The sequence below is a fragment of the Rhea pennata genome, chromosome 5 (assembly GCF_028389875.1).
Source record: "Rhea pennata isolate bPtePen1 chromosome 5, bPtePen1.pri, whole genome shotgun sequence".
Taxonomy (NCBI): domain Eukaryota; kingdom Metazoa; phylum Chordata; class Aves; order Rheiformes; family Rheidae; genus Rhea; species Rhea pennata.
The window spans coordinates 67,102,351-67,125,675 of NC_084667.1; the positions used below are offsets into that span (position 1 = coordinate 67,102,351).

General features: G+C 51.0%; 1 protein-coding gene across 1 annotated transcript in view; it reads left to right on the plus strand.

Annotated features, from left to right (window-relative positions):
- The window catches only part of TRIM9 (tripartite motif containing 9), a 74,202-nt gene extending 51,954 nt beyond the window's left edge, over window positions 1-22,248 (plus strand). Inside the window, exons 4-13 of the mRNA XM_062576400.1 lie at window positions 1,340-1,450; window positions 2,361-2,514; window positions 5,610-5,767; window positions 8,028-8,166; window positions 13,802-13,990; window positions 16,617-16,658; window positions 17,421-17,444; window positions 18,509-18,812; window positions 20,382-20,544; window positions 22,186-22,248. Coding sequence (XP_062432384.1) covers window positions 1,340-1,450; window positions 2,361-2,514; window positions 5,610-5,767; window positions 8,028-8,166; window positions 13,802-13,990; window positions 16,617-16,658; window positions 17,421-17,444; window positions 18,509-18,812; window positions 20,382-20,544; window positions 22,186-22,248 — 1,347 coding nt within the window. The remainder of the gene's footprint in view (window positions 1-1,339; window positions 1,451-2,360; window positions 2,515-5,609; window positions 5,768-8,027; window positions 8,167-13,801; window positions 13,991-16,616; window positions 16,659-17,420; window positions 17,445-18,508; window positions 18,813-20,381; window positions 20,545-22,185) is intronic.
- Window positions 22,249-23,325: the final 1,077 nt, after the last annotated feature.

The window sequence follows — 23,325 nt, forward strand, 5'->3', positions numbered from 1 at the left end:
CGCACTGGCAGCGCCCAGCAACGGGGAGGGTCTTGCCCCGAAGGGCCAGGCAGGAGCGAACCCCTTACTGTCACTGAAGGGACAGCCCTCCTTCAAGCACCCTCCTAGTCCAGGAGTCTGAACCCCATCTCCCTGGTTGTGTTTCAGGGAAGGTTGGCAGAGCCATGGGCAGGGATGCTCGTCCCATCTCAGGCACTCTGCTGAGCGAACCACACGCTCGGTTGTACTCTGCTGCTGGTTTCCTGACACCCATTCCCTTGGAGGAACCATTCGTGGGTGCAAGAGGAGATGCCTCACCATGCAGCCTGGATGGCCGCAGGCTGAGCTCAGAGTGCGCTGACTGCTCTGAGCAGCTGCGGGAGAGCCAAGACATCATGTTCCCGGTGGCTCTTTGCTAAGCAGTTCACCTGGACTGCTCTTTCCAGTCACTAGTCTAGAGAAGCTTAGTGTCCTGTGGCTGATAACAGCAGTGTCCCCTCTCAGCTCCAGGCGATTTTCATCGAATGAGGTGGAAAAAAGTCCTCAACTGACAAAAAGCACAGCCAAGGAAGGGACTTCGCAGGGACTCCTGTAAGCAGAAAGTACCAGCATAGGGGAAGCTACTTTCTCCCCCTGGCCAGGATTCTTCCACCTCCTTCCCCTGCCAGAGGCAGTGCAGGATTTATCGTCTCTAGCTGGCAGACCTCTCCCCTTTATCTTCTGTACCCTCCCTCTGTGGTCAATGGAGAAAACAAAGCAATTCTGGAGTGTAGTTCATCTCAGGCAATGGTAGGTGAACATCTCAAATAGATCATTAGTCTCATCCTCCGAGCTAAAGCTGGGGAGGTGGTGTGTTTATTCCTCTTGAAAATACAGGGTTTGATCCTTAGCAGTGCACTTGTGTACAGCTCCCGTGGGGCCAGCACCACAACCTGGCTCGGTGCTCAGGACTGAGTAGGACAGTGCCCAGTGGCTCTCTGCTCAGAGGCAGCCCCAGAGAGGCTGCAGCAGCAGCTATGTGTCTCTGGAAATAGGCATTTGCCTTGTGTGGAGCTAATAAGCTGTCATTTGGAAGCTGTCTTAATTAAAGGCAGAGCAAGGAACTACCCCGTTACTTTGAATAATAATGCCGGTTAATAATTATGAGCTGAACAAGGTTTGCTGTTGTTCAGATTTTCAAGGATCTGGAATTTGGTACGTGAGTTTTGGCCATTTCTGGCTTTTTCTGTTCCCTTGAGTGTCTCCCTTCCCTTTTCCCTGACCCTGTCCTTCTCCCAGTGCAGCACCAAAGCCCCTCTGCTTCCGAGCTCTTAAAATTCTGCAGCTTCTGAACAACACAACTCTTCTTGTCTCATTGCAGGTGGTGCGAGACCAGATTTCTCACTGCACAGTCAAGCTCCGCCAGACCACAGGCTTGATGGAGTACTGCCTGGAGGTGATCAAGGAGAATGACCCCAGCGGGTTCCTTCAGGTTGGTGTGTAGCTGCTCACATCTGTGCTGTGAGGGGAGCAGAAAGGCACTGCACAGCCCAGAGCTCTGGGGTAAGGCAGCAAAGTTGGGGGAGTTACACCAAGGATGGTGCCCTAGCTTTTCTGGCCAGTATCCCAGTTAGAATGGTAAAAGCTCTTCAAACTGCACATTATTTTACAATTAGGCACTAAAAAGAAATGAATACTTTAAAATATCATATAATGTATTATTTAAGCTCCCTTTCTCTACCTTCTTTCACTGCCCCCATCACAGAGAGGTGGCCACGCAGAGGAAACATGATGAAACAGTTTCTGCTCCACCACTTTGGGACCAGATAGTACAAAGTACCCAAGAGTATGAGGTCCAGGAGAGGCTTAGAGGAAGATGTTCTTCCTGCCCACTACAGTCTAGATGAGTGACAGAGATAGATGACTCCCATATTTCAGGTCCTCCCACTCCTGAAATCAAGGCTAGCTTCTCATTACCTGCAGGTTCAGAAGCAGACACAGGCCAGGGACATTTCTTCATCCTAACTGGAAAAATAGGTGGTTGCAGCAAATGGTGATGTATCTTTAAAGCAGTAATCGTGATGTCTCATGACTGTCCAGCAGGAGATAGACACCCAGCACTTAAGAGCTGTATCCCACTCTTCATTCCTGGGCTGATTCCTCTGGGCCAAGACCCTGCCTTTAAAATAGTCTCCGTAGTTCCTGGGGTCCCTCTGCCAATCTGAGCCTGCAGTGACAGGTATTGCTAGAAATTGCGTGTAATGTCCTAGCCCTCAGTGGTCGATGGTCAGATCTCACACCCTGGGAGGCACCGGGGAGGCTGAGACAGGGTAGGTACAAGGCTCAGCATGCTACCCGTGGCAGTGTGGCCTTTGGTAGCTGGGACTGCTCCTTGCCACCAGATCTCCGACGCTTTGATCAGGAGAGTGCACTTAACTGAGGACCAGTGGGGGAAGGGGACACTCACACCCCGGATGACCACAGACTTCGACTTAAACCTTGACAACGCCCCTCTGCTGCAGTCCATCCATCAGCTCGACTTCGTGCAGATGAAAGGTAAGAGTCTATTTCAAAAGCCCCACAAGCCACTTTTTCTCATACTGAGCGCTTTCCTTGCAGGGAAGAGGCGGCAGAGGAGAGGTTTTAGTTTTTTCCCAGCAAGCAGAGAGATTGGAAAGACCAGGGGTCAGAATCTAGCTTCCTCTGTGACCTTGACCAAGTCTTCCTTGCCTCCCTTTCTCAGCTGTAAAATGCAGATAATAATAGCTTGTCTCTACTTCCAATTGCTAGTGTGTTTCTGGGCTGTGAGGCTTGGAGGAGCGAGGAGTAGTCTGTCTGTGCTAGATTTGTATTCACTATACCACAAACCTTTGTGGACCTGCTTTTGGGCAAGGTCATCCCCAAACCCAGAGTTGTGCCTGTTCCTATGCTTTTTGGCTCCATCTTGCACCATTGGCCAGCCACTTGCCTCTGTGGGATCCTTGGCTGCCCCATCCCAGATGAAGGTGCCGAGAGCTTGGCTTTGCCTGACAGTTCTTTAGAAATTGTTCTGCCTGTGGTGCTAGGACAGGTAGGCCAATCTGTGCTCAGCTGAAGGTTGGCACCAGGAGTCCTGTGGTCTGTGCAGGGAGCCTCAGGTGCAGAGGGTTCAGAAGCAGCACAAGGCACTTCCCATATCCATGCTCACGTACACCTCCTTGCTGAGCAGCATCTTGCATGGGTCAACTACAGAGCCACCTGTCATGGACCTTCATGTTGTCCCTCTATGTCTTTGTGCCACAAAGGCACAAAGAGTCACGCTGCTTAGCCGAGGTTGTTTCCTCCCTCCGCTCTCCTTACTATCATTTCAGACCTTCATTTCAGGTTAAATTTCCTCCTCTTTGTCCTTTCCCTCTGTGCCCACTCTCTCACACCGTGGAGAGCCTCTGCTCGTTTGCATCAGTTTGCAGGAAGCAAAGAACCATTGCAACCTGCGAGCAATTTCCAGTTTGGCAAGCTGCGGGAAGTTGACAGAAGATGCAAGTTGTCTGTGTTGAAGGGAAGCATAGAGGGGCAGTCAGGGGGACACTGAACATAGGCCTGTACCTTCAGCTAGTACAAACGAGTAGCCTGGAGGAAAGGCCACCAGCTGACGGTCTGGCGTGATTCTTCATTGCCATCGCAGCTGGATTTCCTTACTTAGGAGTCATTTACACACACCAGTGTTTCTCAGTGGTTGGACACAGAAAGGTTGTTAATCACACTTCCTCTGCAATGATAATGAACATCTTCAAATAATGGTCCCACTGGTACTGGCTGCAATGAGAGAGATGCCCTGGGCATGGCTGTTCATTGCCCATCATCAGCCAGGCCATTATTTTGAAGTGTCAGTAACATTTTTTAGAGTGAAGGGAGCCATACCCAGTGAGGGCTGGATTCACGTTTTGCTTACAAACAGCTTATGGAGACATTAGCATGTTCCTGTCCTTTCTTGATTGAATTTAGCCCAGGAGTTTATTTTTAATTCATAAGAGCAAATCTGATGGTTTAGCTGCCTGCCTTCCTCTGTGGTGGTGGGGCAGAGCTGGCATAGGCTGTCATCTCCTTTTACCCTGTCTGCACATTGAATGTTGAGTTTTATAGGCTTTGCAGAAGGTAGTCATTGAATCCTACAAGTCACAGCAGCAAGGGGCAGGCAGGACAATACTGCCTCAATAACAAACAGAGGAATAGGCACAGGACATCCCTCATGCATTGCCAGCATGTGTTGGATGCTAACAGCATCCCTTACGCTGTACTAGCTGTAACAGGATGCCTTTCTCCACTCCGTTCTGCCAAATCACTCTTGCGAGTGGCGTTTGCAAGAGCTGGCAGTACTGGCTCAACTCAGCTTGCAGTTGGCTCCAGTGAGAGCCAGCTGCGTCAGTGCCGACAGCTCCTAAAATCCCACTGCTCCTGCTTTGCATTATACACATCTGGGAAGCCTAGAGTAACTGTGCCGCACGTTCAGGACAAAGATGCAGTTTAACATGCCTCGTTCACTCCTGCGAAGCGCTCTTTGCACCTGTGCCTAGTGTGGAGGACAAGAAACAATGTCCCTGCCAGGCTGTAGCTCTCGGCTTTGTACTGTTTAGTACATGCTCTGCCAGTGCAGGGGAGCCTCCCTAGCAATTCGTCTTGCTCTTCAGATGCCGTGACCCCGTGGAGTGCCCCTCACCATGGTTATTCCTGCTGAGGAACCAACCCAAGATGTGGAGGTGTTGCAGAGGGAGGTGGGGAACCTTTACCAGTGAATCCATCTTCCCCTCCTAGGCACCTGTAGATTCTCCATATTTTCTCTGGAGCCTCCATGTTTTCTTTTCCTCTGGCTCTTGACATGTTGTGGACAGTGAGGAAGACAAGATAGAGTATGAGTACCCTGTATTTCAAAGAGGTTTGGGAGGGCTCTCCCAGGTCAAAGGTGAGATGATTTAGGAGAGTGTCTGTGCTTGTCATACTCTTACTTGTCCATGCTTTGCAGAGCAGAAGCAAGCTGCTATTGCACAGATACCTAAATACAATAGTTTGAGGAGAAAAAGCCATGACAGCTTTTTATGTCCCCTAAGTAACTGATGGGCAAAAAGATCAGACGCAGTCCCTATTTTGCAAGGCTCATCTCTGCTGCTCTGGCATCGACATATTTTGTGGCAGTGAATTTGTGCAATGGAAAAGTAGAGCAGCACTTCTTCACGGGTTGTAGATAAGGACAAGCATCACTTCAGGGCTACAGTACTAACACTGCTGCAGCCAGCTCTGCAGAGTATGTCTGGGAGAGCTTCAGAGATTTGGGTTTGGTTTTTGTAAAGGAGACAGACAGTTATATACGGAGTATGTTGTTATGTTGCCGTGTTTCTCAATAATGTATTAGAAAACAGGAAGAAAGCATAAAAGCTTTGGGGAAATCTCAGCTTTACCGGGCAGCAGGGGTCAGGTGGAACTTGTTTTGAGAAGAGTCCTTTTTGCTTCCTCCATGCCTCATACCCATGAGACCAGTTACTTCCCTTGTGCAGCATTGGCTTGGCACTGAGACAATGAACTCATCCTGCATCCTCCACAAGGCTTGCGCATAGCTGCAATCTCCCCACTTCTGCTCTGTGATCCTAGCAGCCAGGGTTACACTAATTTGTGTTTAGTTTCCTCTCCAGTGCCGGCACCCCCAATCCTGCAACTAGAAGAGTGTTGCACCCACAACAACAGTGCCACCTTGTCCTGGAAGCAGCCTCCGTTGTCAACAGTGCAGGTGGAAGGCTACATCCTGGAGCTTGATGATGGTAACGGCGGCCAGTTCAGGGTAGGTGCTCAGAGCATCCTCTTCTCCAAGAAAGCCAGTCCTGGTACAAGGCTCAGGAGCTGCAGAGCCAGGCCCATACTGATAGGAATCAGTGTAAGCCTGTGCTTTATGCTTGGCAGTAGCTAACAGGGCTGGCTCAAGCCCAAATTTCCTTCCTCTCCCTAACCCTTACATGTGGGAGGCTCTTCAGAGGATGCCAAAGGGCAGCTCTGCTACAGTAACCTGCAGGAAGTCTTCAGCTGTGCCGCACACTTCAGGCAGTGCACCCTTCTCTATAAGGCTCTCATGCAGTGTCAGCCCCAGTTCCTTCCACCCATCCCATCTTAGCTCATCACAGTCTCATGACTAACATTGGCAGAGGAAATGTCTTGAGGTCCATCTCCAAGTGCCTCTGGCATGGCCTCCTGCAAGGACAGCAGGGGTCTATGAGCACTCTGAGCTCAGCTGACTCCACGTCCAGATCTGTAGCTGGAAGACTTTGCAGGGAGAGGTAGGCTGCAGCTGCTTAAAGGAGGAAACAGGCTCCAGCAGTGCAAATCACCAGCTGGAAAGGGCTTGTTGTGAGGCAGCAGTACTGTGATAAACTCTCCAAGCCCCGGACTGATCCCAGCTGACTCAGTGCCACATCAACACACCAGAACTAAGAACACAGCCTCCAGCAGCAGCTTAAACACCTCCTGTGGGAGGTGAATGGCTCCGTGCCTGCACTGAGATGCAGATTCCTCCACAACCCTGAGGGATGCTAAAGTAGATATTGCCCTGCCATGAAATGACCAAAGAGTTCCCCAGGCTCTCTGCAAGTTTTCTCCTGCCCTGTAAACATGAGGCTTGCCTGCTAGGGCACCCAGGGAAGCTGATGGTGCAGACAAGCTGCAGGCTACTTTTTTGGGCAAGTTTATTTGGAGAGGGGAACATTGCTGTTAAATATTTTTTCAGTTGTCAACATGATTTGCAAATGCAAAGAGCACATTTAAAGCCCTGTCATTTTAAGTTGCTATGTATTTCATACAAGGTATGCTAATCCCCATGAAAGACTCATAGTTTGCCAGCTGCCAGCAAGCAGCGGTGTTTAAGGCCTGAGGGCTTTTAAATTGCTGTAATTACACAATTAAAATATGATTTTTCTCAGATACAACGTGCTGATAATTATCCTGGCTTGCTCACATCCACTGAGAGCAGGCACAATAACCAGCACATCACATTTCCTGAGTTCAGCCACAGGAAACTCAGTTAGGCAGGAGCCAGAGCAAAATTGAGGCAGAGAAGAGGTAACGTGGGTGGGTTTTGGTGAGAGGCAGGAGCAGGACGCTGTGTGCGGCAGGGGAGACCAAGGCTCAGCACAGCCACCGCAGCAGGGTGAGGGCAAGTCCTCAGTGCACCAGTCTTTCCTCCCCTCCTTCCTCAAGGAGTGGGTTTCCGCAGTGGGAAGTGCAATGGTGTGTGCACGGTACTCCCACCTCCTGGGGCTGGAGCAGGCTGCCCTCACCGATGGGACTGTGGGCGGCTGGGTGTGATTCGCACCCAGGGCTGGCTCCGCTCCAGGTGAGGTGCAGGAGAAGCAGGGAGGCAGTTTCGCCGGAGTGAGAAGGACTCGGTTCAGCTGTAGGCAGATGTATGTTTTTTCGATCCAGTGCACTGGGCAGCTCGGTGCAGCAGCACAGCTGGTATCGTGAAGAGACACATCGCTGGCTTATCACATCACCGAGCACTTCTCCTGGCTGAAAGCCGGGAGCTGACAGACCTTGTCACGCGGTGATGTGCCCAGCGAACTGGGAATGCCGACTGGCACACAGATGACAGTCCCCACTCGGAGGGACTCCAGGTTGTGGCTGCAGTGCTGTAGTTAAGAGTGGGGTCTGCAGGAGTTGCTGAAGCTGTGCCCTGGCAGATTTGTCATGTGCTCACCTGTGCTTGGAGTTGGGGCTGCTGTTTCTCGTCAGTCTTGCATCTTGGTAAGCTTGATGCTTATGACTTAGTGCAATATGAATAGCACATCTCTCCCCTACAGAAACTGATTTTATCAGGCAGTATTGTCAAGGAACAAATCATAGGGTCATATTGCTCTGCTTTAGCAATATCCAGGGTTCATAAATCTGCCCTAGATAGCAGAGCATGGCTGAAAGGAGCAGTCATCACATGTGGAGGCATCAGCGACAGCACTGCCCACCAGACCCTGTGAATCACAACAGCGGAGAGCTGTATCCTCACCCCTCGAGACCGGTGGTCTGGGCACTAACACACGCCTGCGCTTGCTTTGCAGGAGGTGTACGTGGGCAAGGAGACCATGTGTACAGTGGACGGGCTTCACTTCAACAGCACCTACAGCGCGCGTGTCAAAGCCTTCAACAAAACAGGAGTCAGCCCATACAGCAAGACCCTGGTCCTCCAGACATCTGAGGGTAAGGCATTGCAACAGCACCAGCCCGATGCGCTGAGACACTGCTCACACGCATGCCTGGGGCCCATCCAGCACACCCACAGCTTAGCACTGCAGTAGAGGGAGCCGCTCTGCTGGTCCTCTGATACCTGAGCAATCATGACAGGAAAGCCAGCAGTGAGGGGAAGAGCAACAGGTTATGTCAGGAACCTTGAGCAATAGCAGAATTTCTCTCTTGCCCCTTTTCTTTGCAGAAGACGTTCTCTGGGGAGGAGCAATGTGGGTGCAGTGAGAGGCATCTCAGAAAGGTATTTGAGATTTGGTTGCAGCAGAGTTTTACAAGAGATTTGCATTGACTTGTGTTACAGGCAGGGGAAGCTGAGATGTCTTTACTAATTGTCTTTACTAATTCCCTTTAAACCAAAGAAAACCCACTGACAACATTGCTCCTGATTGACTGAGCGTTGTGCGCAGCTGCACTGTGACATAACCATATGAAGTCTCCTTAAACCCCTTGGATGGTATGATAGAGATCAGAGGGACTGTGGAAACGTGAGGATGTCGGGGTGTACAAACAGCCATGCCGGCATTGTTGGCAGAGCTGATTACTCCCCTGCCGGCAGGCGCTCAGTTAGAATATTAAACATCCTGTTACCAGCCGTGGGGCAGTCTCCCTGCCTGACTTTAAGTACATTTGTCACACCAGGTACTTAATCCATCGCAGAAAATTGGCTTGATTCTGACATCCAGGTCAAAAGTCGTAAAGATAGCACAGAGAAATGAGGTGGGAGTTAACAGCAGTGGGTAATTCAGCTGTGAAAAAGGGAATCATCCCCACACCAACACATGTGCCACCCCTTAAATTTACTGTCAGAAGAAGAATCTTTCCTTAGAAGTTCTCCACATGTAGAAGAATTATTTTTCCTTAAATCCCAGACTAAAATCTCTCTGATTTCTAAGCCATGTCAAGATTTTGTTTGACACTAGCATGACAAGACCTGGCTCATAGAGCCACGGCTCACAGCTGGCTCTAGAACAACGTTACGCTCCTTCAGCCCTGAGCAGTTGCCAGCAGACACAGTCTGTAATCAGAAGAAAATGAACAGGACTTACGGGGCTCTTAGCAGGGCAGAAAGCAGCTGAGATCCTGCTTGCCATAGAGCACCTCTGGTGGCTTTGAGCAAGGAGAAAAAAGGGTTGTCTGTTGAAAACTCAGTTACATCACAGGCCACAAAGGCCATAGCATCGGGAAGCTATGTGCAGATATGCAAAACTGAGTGCCAGCTTCAGGGAAGCTGCAACATTCCTCTGAACGTTGAGAAACTGGAAAACCCAAGCCCAGCCCTGCTCTGGGGTGACCAGGGCAGCTCCCAAAACCTGAAGGTCAACAGTTCTCACTGACATCACTACCTGGCTTCACAAGCCTCTGCAGGAGATAACAGAGCTTTGGTTTCTCATGAAAATGGCGCCTCATAAGCTGCATTTGAGAGAGCTTCCTGTCATCCAAAGCTGGTTGGGCTTTAAGTAGTCCCAGCCAGGCCTTTGCAGGGGTTCCCTGTGTGATCTTTCTGGCTACTCTTTCTGGCTACTTTCGTCAGGTATTTTCACTGTCATCCCAAGCCCATCTATCATGCAGCTCCCAAACACAAAGGAACCTGTGAGAAGATGTCTCTTCATGGTCCCAGCAGAACGGATTGTGCTTGGAGCTGTGTGTATGGACTGTGCCAGGAAATGGACTTCCCACGGCAAAACTTATTCCTTTGTGCATTGAAAAAAAGTTTGCTGTATTCAGTGTTTTTACTGAATGGGCTTTTACACTTATTATTCCAGCACAGAAGAAAGAGAGAGAATAAGTCAAGTAGGCCTGAAGCATTTTCTGCTCTCAGAGGCAGTCAGAGCCTTCTGGACTCAAAGTGAAGTAAATTACATCTGTGTGCAGCTTCCAGATATCCGAGCGACTTGTTGAATAGAGCCGCCTCGCACATCACAGCTGTCTGGGTAGGCTTTTATTTTTGGCATATATAGCAGCATCAGGCCTTTAAGTGCTGTTTGGTCTGAAGTAGGCTTAGCTTTACCTTTCAGCCATGTTCTGCAGCTTGCTGCAACATGTTTGTGTAAGGGAGGAAGAGGGGACAAAATAAGAGAAAGACTCAATATGAAGAGAATATCTTTCTGAACATGACTGTCCCATTGTGAGTGGTTATGAAAAGTTCTGCATAGAAGGTGATATTTAAGAGCTGACTTCTAGTCCTAGTACATCCAAAGCCTGTGGAAGTTAACTGGAGTCTTTCTTTTGCCTCCAGTGAGTAGTAAAATGCACTGTAAAGGATGGAGGAGTGTGAAGCATCTCACAAGTCATCAACATCTGAACAGGGCAAGGATTAGAAAAATGTAAAATTGTATCTGGGGACAGGCATATCTCTGTGGTCCTGCCCAACCGAACAGCCTCGATGACATCCATGCTGTGAGCATGGATGGGAAGGTCCCTAGGGAAGTCAGCGTGCACACAAGCCTACAGCAAGCTGCGAGCATCATCCTAGCCTGCAGGGTAGCAGCCCTCTTCCTGCTCATCCCACAGGAAACTGCATTTGCCAGTTGAGGAAATTACAGTTCAGTCTTTAAAAGCAGGTGCTTGGTGCCACCACCAGGGCAAGGGGTGAGATGCCTCCCAGCAGGAAGAAAGTCTTTGCTGCAGAGCCATTCCCACGCGCTGGGCTCTCTGCAGGTCTGGGCTTTCCCGGTGATGAAGATCCTCATTTTCTGCGGAGCCAAATAGCAGCAAAGAGAAAAGATGATGGCCTTTACCTTTAACTTTGTCATCTCCCTGGCTAATACCAGGTTATTTCCTGTCCCAAGGCACTGGCAGTTTACAAAGCTTGGGTGGAAACAGCACTGCATGGCTGCCCTCACCCACAGGAGACCTGAGGTCTCCTCTTGGGGTCGTCTTTCCTAGACTAGACAGCCCCAGCTCTATTGGTCTTTCTTCATCTGCCAGATTTTCCAGCCTCTGGTCAGTCTCATGCTGACTTTGGACTGAGTCTGTTTTCCTGTCAGCACTTTCCTGTCTTCATCTTCCCCAGAGCAGATGTTCCTTGGTGCATTTATAGCTGCAGTGGTGGCAGCCTCTGAGAGGTCTGGCTGAAAGCCCTAGCCTTGGTGTGCTGGTCACAGTGGGATGCCAACAGCTGCTCCCAGGAACAGCTGCCCAACATACTCCTGCAAAGAACAAACAGAGAAGACACAAGTGTTCAGTTGCAGTAACATTAGAGCCTGCAGGTGAGCTGGCTCCTGGCCTGCTTTCCTCTATAAGATTTCTGAGATGGCTTCTGAGTACCTCAAGTGTCACCACTCTCTGTGGGCTGTCCAGCACCTGGATATCGAGAGTGAAGGATAAACTCATCCCATGTGGAGGCAGAGAAGAGGAGCTCTTCAGTGCTGGGGGGGACTGTCCCTGCTTGCTCTCCAGTCCCAGATCTTCACTCCTGCTGGTGACCTGGCTGATGGAGGGATTCAACCTCCCTGCTGCCAAAACCCTCTGCTTCTTTCTTGCCTTTCCCCAGCCATCACACTGACAGCCTGCACTGGGGAAGAGTTGCGTGCCCACGAGCTGCCTCCCTTCCCACTGGCTCTGAATGCTGGTAGACTGTTCTCATGAAGAAGACAGGCAAATCCCAGGAAAGGTGAGGAAATGAAAAGAAGCTAGAGCTGGGGAAGAAGCAGCTGCCAGCCCTTCCCTGGACCTGCATTTTGAAACAGATGTCCCAGAGCATCTAGAAGGCTTCACTTGGGTCATTGCAACGAGTGGAAGGTCTCCAGACTCAGCAGCTCTTGGGGCAGGCCCTCAAAGCCTAGTGACAGCTTTCTCGAAGCAGGCCCAAGCAGCAGATTGCATGCATCATACCACAAGGCCTGACTGCTAAAGCCAAAAGAGACGCTGATTACAGGGTGGTTTGGGTGTGAGGAAAGAGCTTGTGAGTCTCTCACCCTTCTCTCAGCTGCTCTGAGTTTCCAGCTCTGGGCATGGCTGCAGAGTTTCAAGGTGAGTGTGGTTTTGGCTTCTCGTTTTCAGGTGCTGCCTTTATTGAGATGCCAGCTTGGGAGTTTTAGGTTTTAGGAACAAAGAATAAGGGAGAAATACCTGGATTGGCACATCCTATCCCTGACCCCCAACCCCTCTCAAGTTCCCAAACTTGGCTGGCTCTGCTAACCTCTTGAGCAGCAGCTCCCAGCGGTTTCTACCACCTGCCTGGGATGGAGATGTGGCAAAGCAATTTGAGAACTCTTCCCCAGCCTGCTCAAGTAGCTGAAGCTTTCTTTTTCTTTTAAGCTCTTTCTCAAGGTGTGAAAAGCCCAATCCCTCTTCTGAGGTTCAACTTAGTCACCTAGCAGCTGTGGAGTGACCTTCAACAGCAACCAGACCTTGTTAACCACTATCATTTGGAAAGGGCTGAACAGGACAAGGGGAAATACACTGCAAAGAGCAATAGGAACGTAAGAGTCATCCTGCTGGGTCGGACCACAGGTCTCTCAAGCCCACTGACCTCGCTCAGCTGAGGACAATAGGAGACACTAGTTAGGGAGAGCTCATGAGCCTGGCTACTCTATGGCCTGTTCCCCTCGCTGTCATTAGATGTTAAGGGCACATCCCTACCTAGTCTTGAGCTCTGTTTATTGACCTGATGTGCAGTAAGCCATTTCTGAACCCACTGATGCTCCTTGTGCCCACAGGCTCCTGCAGCAATAAGTTCCAGAGTTACAAACCACTATGCAAAGAAATACTTTCTTTTATGTGTTTTAACATGATTTCCAGCTCAGTCCATATTCACAGCTGAGAGAGACAGGAAGGCTGGGAATATAGTGTCTGGGAGTTTATCTGATTTAAATGTATGGAGGATGGTGGATTCTGCATTTTCATGTTAAAATACCACTTGACAAGGGCTAGGGAAGGAGTTACAGGAGGTAATTGTGACAGTGGGGGACTGGATTTGATGACCCAAGAGGTTCCCTCTAGCCTGACGTTTTGCTGTAAATCACATGGGTTGAATTCTTATTGTAAGGCTCAGATGTGTTTTAACAGGTACAAAGAGATACCAAGAACACAACATCCTGAACAACCTTTGAGTAAGGTGGGTGCTTGGTGATACGTAGGGTAATACGATTTAGCACAGCCCTGCAAAATACCTTTGCGACATTACCAGCTCGCTAGCAAAATGACACGTCTAGCCTTTATGCCAGTAATTATTGTGCACAAAGAAGGTATGAGGCTTTTATTAAAGAAAAATGAGAAGTGTGTATGGTAACTTGTGAATTTTTCTAGGTGTGTTTCATTACTGTGAAGAGTCGCCGGACTCATTTTAAGGAAAAGTGTATTGAATTTGTCTTGATGACATGGGAATATTGTGGAAGATGAAAATATGTTTGTTGCTGATACTCTCAAAGGCAAGGTTTTCCCCACGGGTGTCGCTGGGCTGCACGGCATTAGACATTTCTGCTCCACGCACCATGCGCTCATCTACCCGCACGCACTCTGCAGCAGAGCAGGGGCCGTGCACGTTAAAGCACCTGTGCTGTGGCCTGCAGCCTGGTCTCAGGAACGGTGTGAAGCCATCCAGCAGACCTGATTTCTGATCTCTAGTTTGCATTGATCTTACGTTTAGACACACAGTCAGAAGAACAGACCCTCCCTTTTCCAGTGCCTTTGGAAAGATTGCAGCTTCGTAGAATGAGTCCTTTCTCCTCCACCCTTAATCTACAACCCAGCTTTCCGGGGAGATCCTACTTTGAGCTAAGATCTTCGGCCCACCAGCTGAGCTTGCATTCTTCTTTACAGTCCCTGAATTCAGCCGGTGAGCTGAGTACCTCTGGCATTTCCTCTCGATCTGTGCTTCTGGGCATCTCCAAAGTATTTGTTTGTTTTGTTCTGTTTTGTTTGTTTTTCTCATGACATGCGGATGGCAGGGGGAACTTGTTCTGTTTGTCAGTGGCCTACTCCTGACACCGAGGGAATTTGGATGGTGTAGTTCTCGTGGTGTATTCATGTGTATGTACCAGCACGATCAATCTGAGGCATGGGGTGACCAAACAGCACAGTAATTCCTTATGGGAGTGCTGTTCTTTGCAGGGCCACGTCTTTATTGGCATTTTGGCAGTAGTGCTGGCGTGGATGAACTATTTTGCACAGCCAGCCAGCAGAGCAGATTCCCGATCTCTAGTTTGCATTGTTATGTTTATACACAGTCAGAAGAACAAACCCTTCCTGGAGGAGATCTGTGGGGATATTTTGACAGTTTGCTTTCCCTCTGCAGCCAGAAAATGCAGCCTCTGCTGTGAGATTTTGTTCTGTGAAACTAGTTCACTCAATTAAATCTAGACCTAGCAGACTTCTAAAGAGAGAAACAGCTCTAGACAGAAGCAAGGTCTAGCTAAGACTATAAGAATCCAGTGCACAGACCTTTTGCAGTCTAGTTTCTTAAGACACTGAAGATGTGAGCTCTCATCAACTCAGCTTTGAGCAGTGGGCTCAGCTTTTGGAAAAGCAGACCTGGTCGTATTGAAGTCTTGTTTGCTCCAGAGCAGAGGAAGCCACTTCAGTGACACTTTAACCATCTGGAAGCACCCACAAGCGCTTTGCTTGCCTCCTTGTGCCTGGTCTTTACAGGCTGCGGTGGGACATAGGCAGTACAGACAGAATGAGTAACTCTATGTGGCAGCCAGCAAAGGAGCGACAGGCGCGGGACATCTCTCAGAGCTGTTTTCTAACCAATCTTTGCACATCTTCTGTTGCTAAAGATCCTGGGCCCTGATTCTTCCGCCACACTGAATTTACACCACTCCATGGGCTCCAGTGGAGTAATTCATGGCTTCCTCTGGTGTAAGCCCAGGAAGAATGGGGGTCCCTGATTGTTTTATTTCCATCCCATAACCCGGAATGAGGAATGCTGCAGCATGAGCGTTGCCAGAATAACCGGGGGCACTGCTCTCTATCAGCAACTTTATTTTCTTTGTGCTTTTTATGTTTTTTCTCATTGTACTGCTATGCACTAATGGCTTGAACTCTGTTTCGTTATCGGACGTTTCTTACTTTGTGTCCAGTGTACCGAGATCGCCTGTGATGGCTCTGAGCAATATTTGTATGTGGAGTACACGGGCTGGGGTGGTGGGGAAGGGCAAAAAAGGGGGTCTTGAATTTGCTAATGTATCCATGCTGTTTTGCAGTCAGGTGAATTTGTATTACAGTGAAGCACGGAGACCTTGAAAACCACTCTTTGAGAAGGGGCACGGGGCGCGATTCATTAAAACGGCCTCAGCGGGCACTGCTTGGTGCCCTGCCAGCGGTGCTCTGCGCTGCGAGGAGCATGGCAGCTGCAAGGGCGTTCTCACCAGTGAGCAAGTCAGCAGGGCTTGGAAAAGGCCTGCTTTTTTTTGTCCAGTTGTAACTGATCACAAAACTAGACAGGAGTTTATTTAAAAAACAGTACCCTTTACAAATGCCCTGGCCAGGTCTTCCACGCAATGCCAACAGGAGGCTTCATGTTCCCCTCTCCCACTGGCAAGAACAAACTGCTGTAACAGTTCCCCGCTGCAGTTTCAGCTCTCAGGAGATGTTTGCGCCACGTCCTGGCTGTTGGCTGCAGTCTCAGGAGGAGGAAGGAGACCCCTGACTCCTCCTTCAGCCACAGCTACATCCTAGGGCCCTTCAGTTCTTCCCAAAGGTTTGGACGTCAGGCATGGGCCTCCGGAGACCCTAGGCAGAGCTGCAGTCCAGAGCAAGAGAAGCATTTTGAGCTTGTCCACTTTGCCTGAGCTCTCCTCGCTGGAAGTGGCTCGCTGGAGTGTGCGGGTTGTGCCAGGAAGCCGTAGGGCATCTGTACACCTAGTCCTGCCGGGGAGGCTGTGGAGCATAGTTACTCCTAAAATGCAGCAGACATGGATCTGCTAAAATCCAGCACAACCATCAGCCTTAGCTGCTTTGCTCCTCTCTTGTTCAGACTCCAGACACTTCAGGGAGACTGCCTAGAATAACTAGATGGTCCCTATCCCACATGAGATGCCAGTGACTGCTCCTCTTTTGCCCATCCCTTTGCTTACAGGAGTATGTTTTAAGTGATTCAGTTCGATCTAGAGAATATTTACCAAGTGGCCAAAATACTCTGGCATTGCTAAAAGTTCCTGCCTCTTTTCTGGAGAAAAGTCCAATGCCACAGGATCCAGAGCTTATAGAAGTCAGATTTCATGCTCTTGAAGGCTGTAGTAGGATCTGGCCATGAAAGACTGTTAGTTCAACAAGCCCAACAGTCAGCACCTGAAATCACAGGTCACACTTGCAGCTCCACTCCGTGCTCTTTGGCTTTTAATGAATCAGGCCTCCAGTGGTTGGTTGGATGCTCCATTAATGGTTAAATGCTCATGAACATCAGGAGGACAGTTGTTGTTTCTTAGCTTTGATGTGTGAAATGTAGTATCTCTTTATAGGATGCAATTTTGACACACAAGCAACACCTTACTCTCAATTAGGCAAGTATCTTTATTACAATTAAGTGGCACCTACTCTATGTTGCTCGTCCTTTTTTTTTTTTTAATCTGTATCTTTTCTTTGGTGAGTGAGCCGATCTCCTGTGCATGCTTGCAGGACTCTGTCCAAAGTCATAGCAGTGGCAAATTCAAATGAAGAACGGTCACTGCTATATGATGTCGTGGCGTTTTAAGATTTTCCCCTTCATAGTTTTAAAGAGAAGCATGAAGTCAGTGCTGTGGAAAAAGGCCCTGTAATTAAGAACTGATCCTTCCACTTGGAGCAATGCGTATCCCAGTTCCGTGAGGGTACTTGAACATTTGCCAAATACCGTGTAGGTGATTAGCCTCTCTGCAGCTAATTGGAGCGCTCCTGCTAGATGCGTGTCTCTGATTCAGACTCTTGACCTGATTATTCCAGGCTGTGAAAACTTGCATTTCCTTCTGCGTTCTCCTGGAGAAGCAGTACTCAGCAGCCTGCAAAATCAGGCCCATTCGTTCGTCCTGGATCCCTTTAAATAACATAGCACGCTCCGTTCCTCAGGCTGCTCACACGCCGTGCGGTGTAACATGCGTGCCGCTTGCAGCGCGGGTCCATCCCAAGTCCCTCTCTCCACAAATGTCAGTGTTTGCAAAATATCGGAAGACTCCTGCACTCCCTGGAGAAGCAGGCAAGCAAAAATCATTTCTGATTCCTTCTTTCACTGAATGCCAACTTTACTTCCTGTTTTCTTTCCTGCATGCCTTTCACTGGAATGACAACAGTTGACATTAAAAAAATGGTGGCAGGTACGGAATCACTTCTATTGAGTTACAAAAGTGGGCATCCGAGTGCATGTGAGCCGTCTTGTGAAATGAGCCAATAAATTGATGGACAAATCTCACCAGTGTTTTATTTTTCAAGACGTATTTACCATTGCAGGCATGAGAGTATTTTGTGGATATGTCAGTTCACATTTCACTGACCACTGGAGAAAACCACCTGTGAAACTTGGATAGTGGCTTGTGAAACCCTGTGCCTCTGTGTTGTCGAGAACATGCCACTGTCTGTCAGATTGCCAGGAACTGAGTCCCGTGCATTTAAACCAGCAGCTGTGTTGGGTCGCGGAGGTTCTCGAGCGTTTGCCAGCGTTCCTATGAGCTAGATCTTGTGTTACGTGTGGCCGGTTGCTCCATAGCGAGGTTCCTTGGTGTTGCGTACTGTTTCCGTAAATGTAGACCTATCTATATGCTTTCAGTTCCTAGAACTGCCAGCCCTCAAACGCACACGCACAGTTTATCTGCTCATCTTCAGTTCCCCTCCCCACGTTGGGTTTGACCCTCCAAACCATTGCTCACATGAGTAACTTTAAATCATAAGAGCCAGTATTAATATTTACATTACACTAGGACCCAGAGACCTGACCAGGATTGCAAGTCTCCTTCTGCTGGGGACAAATTTTAAGAGATTGTAAAGATCCCGGAGGCTGGCTGAGACAGACGGACGGTGGGAGGGGACAGCGGGGGAGCAGCAGGAGCAGAGCTCAGCTGAGTCCCAGCCCTGGCCGTAGCAGCTCAGCCACGCTGGCAGGCTGCAGCTGCACAACCTCAAGCTGCCCGTAGTTTCCGTAAGTGATCCCACCTTGCAGATTCCCCTTGGGAGCAAGGAGCCCTCTCCCATGCATAGTTGCCACTGAAGCAGCGCTTCTCCTTGCTGGCGTATTTGGTGATGAGCAGTCCCAACCACAGCTGCAGCTTGGAGCTAAGTGTTGCCCCTGCATGGAGCATGTGCTGTTTCTTGTCCGGTCCGTGTGGCTTGGTTGCTGAAGTTTGTGTGCCCGCCAGACTAACCTGATGTTGTTTGTGTGTTCCAGTTGCTTGGTTTTCTTTCGATCCTGCCTCTGCACATGCTGACATCATCTTTTCTAATGACAACCTGACTGTCACCTGCAACAGCTATGATGACAGGGTTGTGCTGGGGAAAACGGGCTTTTCCAAAGGGCTCCATTATTGGGAGTTGTCGATTGATCGTTACGATAACCACCCTGACCCAGCCTTTGGCGTGGCACGCATTGATGTCCTGAAGGATGCCATGCTGGGCAAGGATGACAAGGCCTGGGCCATGTACGTGGACAATAACCGGAGCTGGTTCATGCACAACAATTCGCACACCAACAGGTATGCCATCTGCAGTGGGGTCTTCCTCCTTGAGACCACAGCCCAAACTTGGCCCTGATAGAAGAGTCCCTGGCTTTTCCAGGGCACGCACAGGAGGGCTGAACTAACTCCTAATCGCCCTTCCTAGGGTATGCGTTCTTGCCCAGCGCACAGGACAGTCCCTGTCTCCCTGGTTGTGTCCTGCTCCAACTCCTTCTTCTTTGCATACTGTGACCTGTTCTTGTGCTGCCCCTTCCCCAGGCATGCACTGCACCACTGTGTAACGCTCTCCTCCAGTTAACACCCAAAGCCTTATAGTATGTGCAACAGGAAAATGTTTTCTGCGTTTATCCTTGTGCCACAGCTAGCATTCGCTTTCCCCGTGGGCCGGTGGATGCGGGGACTTTAAAGCTTGTGGTAGCTTGAGTAGGGCCTAATATCGTTCTTCAGCCTCAAGGGCCATTCCGTGGTGGAGTCGGCAGGTTTTGAAGCGGGCCCTGCAGGTCTCTTGCCAGGCCTACTTGCTTTCCTCCAGTTGTGTTGCTGTGGCTGCTCTGGTAGACAGCTTTGCCCTCAAGGATGTGTGGTTACAAGCAGAGCGCCTTTGCAGAAGGCTTTCAGGAAGAGGTTCCCTTGCCTTTATCCAGACCAGGCTGAGGAGAGGCGAGCAGCATACCATGGGGTCTTCATGCTCCAAAATGTTTGTTAGTGTTGGGGTCAGTGTCCTCCAGAGTCTCCTCTCCTGCCTTCACAGCTATTCTGCCAGACACCCTGCAGTGCCAGGGAGTGCTTTTTCTAACTTACCAGCCTTTCTGTCAACACTGTCCCCTGCCAGACTGTAGCAGCCTGACAGTTTTATCATCCCTCATGTTCCCTGCTCTCCATGAAGATTATCTACACAGCAAGGGGAGAGTTCCCATAGCCAACAGTCAGTCCAGCTGGTATGTAAAGCTCAACCCAGAGACGTAACAGTTCCTTGCACAAGGTGCTTGCTAGCCCCAGGGGCCAGCAAGTGCGGCTGTGATGGGTTCAGGTCATGGCTTGGCTCCTATGTAAGGTGTGAAGTCAGCATCATCAGCCTTTAAGAGGAGGTGGCTGTAGAGTCAGAGGGATGGGACACCAGAGCCCTGGTGTTAGTCCTGGAGCTACTCATGCAGATTCCCATTGTCAGAAAGAATGTGATTCTTTTGCTGCTCTCAAAATGATGATTTCCACTCTGTTCTAAACTAGATGAGCTCCCACAGACTCCTCTTTCCACTTTGTTGACTGCAGTTTTGCAGCGACAAAGGAGCCCATCTTCTTCTGAGCCCATCTTCTCCTACGTGACTCAACCAAGCATGCAATAACCATGAAGTGCTGCTCTCAGGCATGGGGAACCTGACAAACACACAGGGGCTGGAGTCTGGCCAGTTCCTCTCTAGATGACAGTACTGTACAGGCTACGTGCACCCAGCATGTTGTCCTAGGAATGGAGTTGTGGCAGTGGGAGATAAGTCTGTGCCCTGGTAGGGGCTGTGGCCTAAACCATGAGCAGGGAGTATGGTGGACATTAAGCACAGAGATGCCCTCATTTTCTTCTTGCCCCTGCAGAACCGAGGGTGGGATAACGAAAGGCGCCACAGTGGGAGTGCTCCTTGATTTGACCAGGAGAACCTTGACATTCTCCATCAATGAGGACCAGCAAGGGCCTGTCGCATTTGAGAACCTAGAGGGCCTCTTCTTCCCAGCTGTCAGCCTGAACAGGAACGTGCAGGTATGTGCTTTAACCATGCTGTGTGGAGGAAGGGCCTTAACAACAGCAGCATACGCTCCATCTGAGCTTGCTGGCACACTTAGGTCTCTGAAGAACTCTCTTCCTCTAACACTGCCATTGCTGCAGCTGGTGTTAGTGCTGTGCAGCATGGGGAATTCGTGGAGTGGGGAGCTTGGGGAGAGCAAGACTTACACTGTAAACTACCAGAGAGTCTCTAAAATCAAGACATACCTTTCTGCAGCAGCTGCTTCCTCTGGCCTCCTGCTGCAGGTTTCTCCATCAGGGCTGATAAGCACTGGGATTCTTCCAGTTCCATTTGTTTGATGGGGTTTGTGAACTCTCTTTTCTGATACTACCCCCAAGGAGCCCCATGGCTCTTACGTATCTCCTAGGACCCAGATATGAGCATTAACAGGGAGAAGGGCATGTTGTAAAGCCTATTTTCTGCTGGGGAGTTCCAGACCCATCTTCTTTCCCTTTCTGCCAAACAGTCAGCTCCTCAGAGCATCACCAAGTGGTGGCTCTCTGAGCCTATCTGGTATTTTCATCTTTCAGTTTTCCTTCCTTGTCTCTAATCTCTTCTGTGCTGTCATCTACCTCAGAGAGTCCCTCGTGGTCACTGTGCCAGGCTTTGGTACATACAGTCCCTCACCTTTTGCTCTGCCAATACTACCGAACTGCCCAGGTCCATCCTAGGAGACACGGGGTGAGACTGCCCGTAGCGGATGACTTCGGCCCCCTAACGCTCCTTTCCTCCAGCTGGAGGAAGAAGAGGGCTGCCACCCTTATCCCGAGCTCCCCGCCAGCGCTGCAGCACAGGGAGTCGTGTTGCATCCTCCTCCACCCTTGCAGCAGGCTGGAGCTGCCCTGGCTTGGGGAAGGGCTGGCGGATGTGTGACGTGCCCAGGACCACGCAGGCGATGCGGGGGGCGGGGGGCCGAGCCCAGCAGCTGGCCGTACGCACCAGGCTGCTTTTCCCCTCCCGGGGCTCATCATCCGTGGGCCTGCAGTGGGCACTCCCCCCCCACAGCAGGTACGCTTGGAAACCGTGTCCGAGAAACATGCCCTTCACCTCCTGTTTGATTAGAAAACGTTAAAGAAGCCCATCTTGCTTGCACGGCTTTTAGAGGTTGGCGTATTAATTTGGTGTGGTAAAAGTGTCCTGCTACTTGGCAGGTTTAATTTCTGCCACAGTTCTCTGTCTCACCCGAAGAGATGAGCACCTCTGCAGAGCGCCTCTGCTTTCCGGCCGCTCGGCAGGCAAGCCAGCACTCGAAGTGCCCAGGCGGTCGGCAGGTCCTGCGGGACGCGGGTGAAAGGCTGCTGATAAACCCCAGCCGTCCATTATCCTCCTTCTTCGGAGGTGTATGAATAATTAAAATGACTCTAATTAAGATGGAAATAATTGTATTCTAGACAAAGTTTTCTATGCATTTGCACCTGAAGGGGAAAATGCTGCTGTTCGACAGCAGGGATTGTGCTTTCCCTCTGCCAGGTCCTGCTGCCCTCGCAGCCGGCTCTTGGGTCCACCCGCGGCTGGCTGGGTGCGTTCGAGGCAGGGACCTCGGTGGGGGCCGCGAGCCGGTGCCGGCGCGGCACAGCGCGGCACGGCACGGCGCGCTCACCCGGCTCTCGTTGCAGGTGACGCTGCACACCGGCTTGCCCGTCCCCGACTTCTACACCTCCAGGTCGGCCATGCAGTGAGGACGCTCGCGGGGCCGGCCGCCTCGCCTCGGGCCGAGCTGAGCCCGCCCGCTCCTCCGGCAGCGAGAGGCCTGCTGGGGAGCTGGAAGATCTTCGCTCAGCTGGTAACCGAAGACCAGGGCAAACAAAAAGGGAAAGAAGAAACCGGCTTTCGGCAGTCCCCGTTCTCCACCCTCCAGCGCTGTCCTATGTGTGTGTGCTTTGCTGTTTAGCTCTTTCAGCTGTTGAAGTACCTAGGTAGCCCGAGATATTACTCTGTGTCCGCGTTTCGGTTTGCTTTTATTTATTTGATTTGGGGTTTGCAGGGGGGAGGCGGGGGCAGTTCTGTCGCGTTCCAGCTGCGGCATCAGCCGCGCTGCAGCCGCCCGCCAGGCCGAGCAAGCGCAGCGCTTCCGCCCGCGCCGGGCGCGTTACTTTGCAGGCTCTTTCCTTCCCTGTGGCCTTTCTTGCAGAGCACCCTCGGTCGCCTTTGCAGGCGCTGGTCTCGCATCGCCGGTGAGTGTCCGGAGCCCGGCGGGACGCCCCGCTGCCGAGCTGGTGGCGCCGGCGAACGGCGCCCGTGCGCGTGTTCCCCCGTGCCCGCGCGCTCCCTTCCAGCGCCGGGGCGGTTTTGCCGCGCCATAGTTACGCTCGAGGGCGGTCGGGGCCGAGAGCCGCGCTTCGGCCGCCAGCGCCGGCGGGTCCCCGCGGGGGAGCGGGTCGTTAACTGCGCGTCTGCTTCTGCCGCTCGTCGTGTCCCCGTCCCCCCCCCCCGCTGCGTTGCTGCGCGGCTCGGTCGGCGGAGCCGGGAGCCGGCCGGTGCCCGGACGCTCCCAGCGCCGGCGGCCCGACGCAGCGCTCGCGCCCGCCCGGCTCCCCCGGAACAGCGCCAGCAAACACGCCACAGCCATACGCCGGGGAGCCCCCGCTCGGCTCGTCGGAGATTAGCGTTTATTTTTTTATAGTTGCCGTATTAAAAAAAGAAAACAAAAAAAAACTAGCCTTAAAGATCTACCTGACAGTGTCCTTTCTTTCGCAGGAGAATTCGTTGTGCAGCGAGGGTCCGACCGGGAGCCCGGGGACGGGGACGGGGACGGG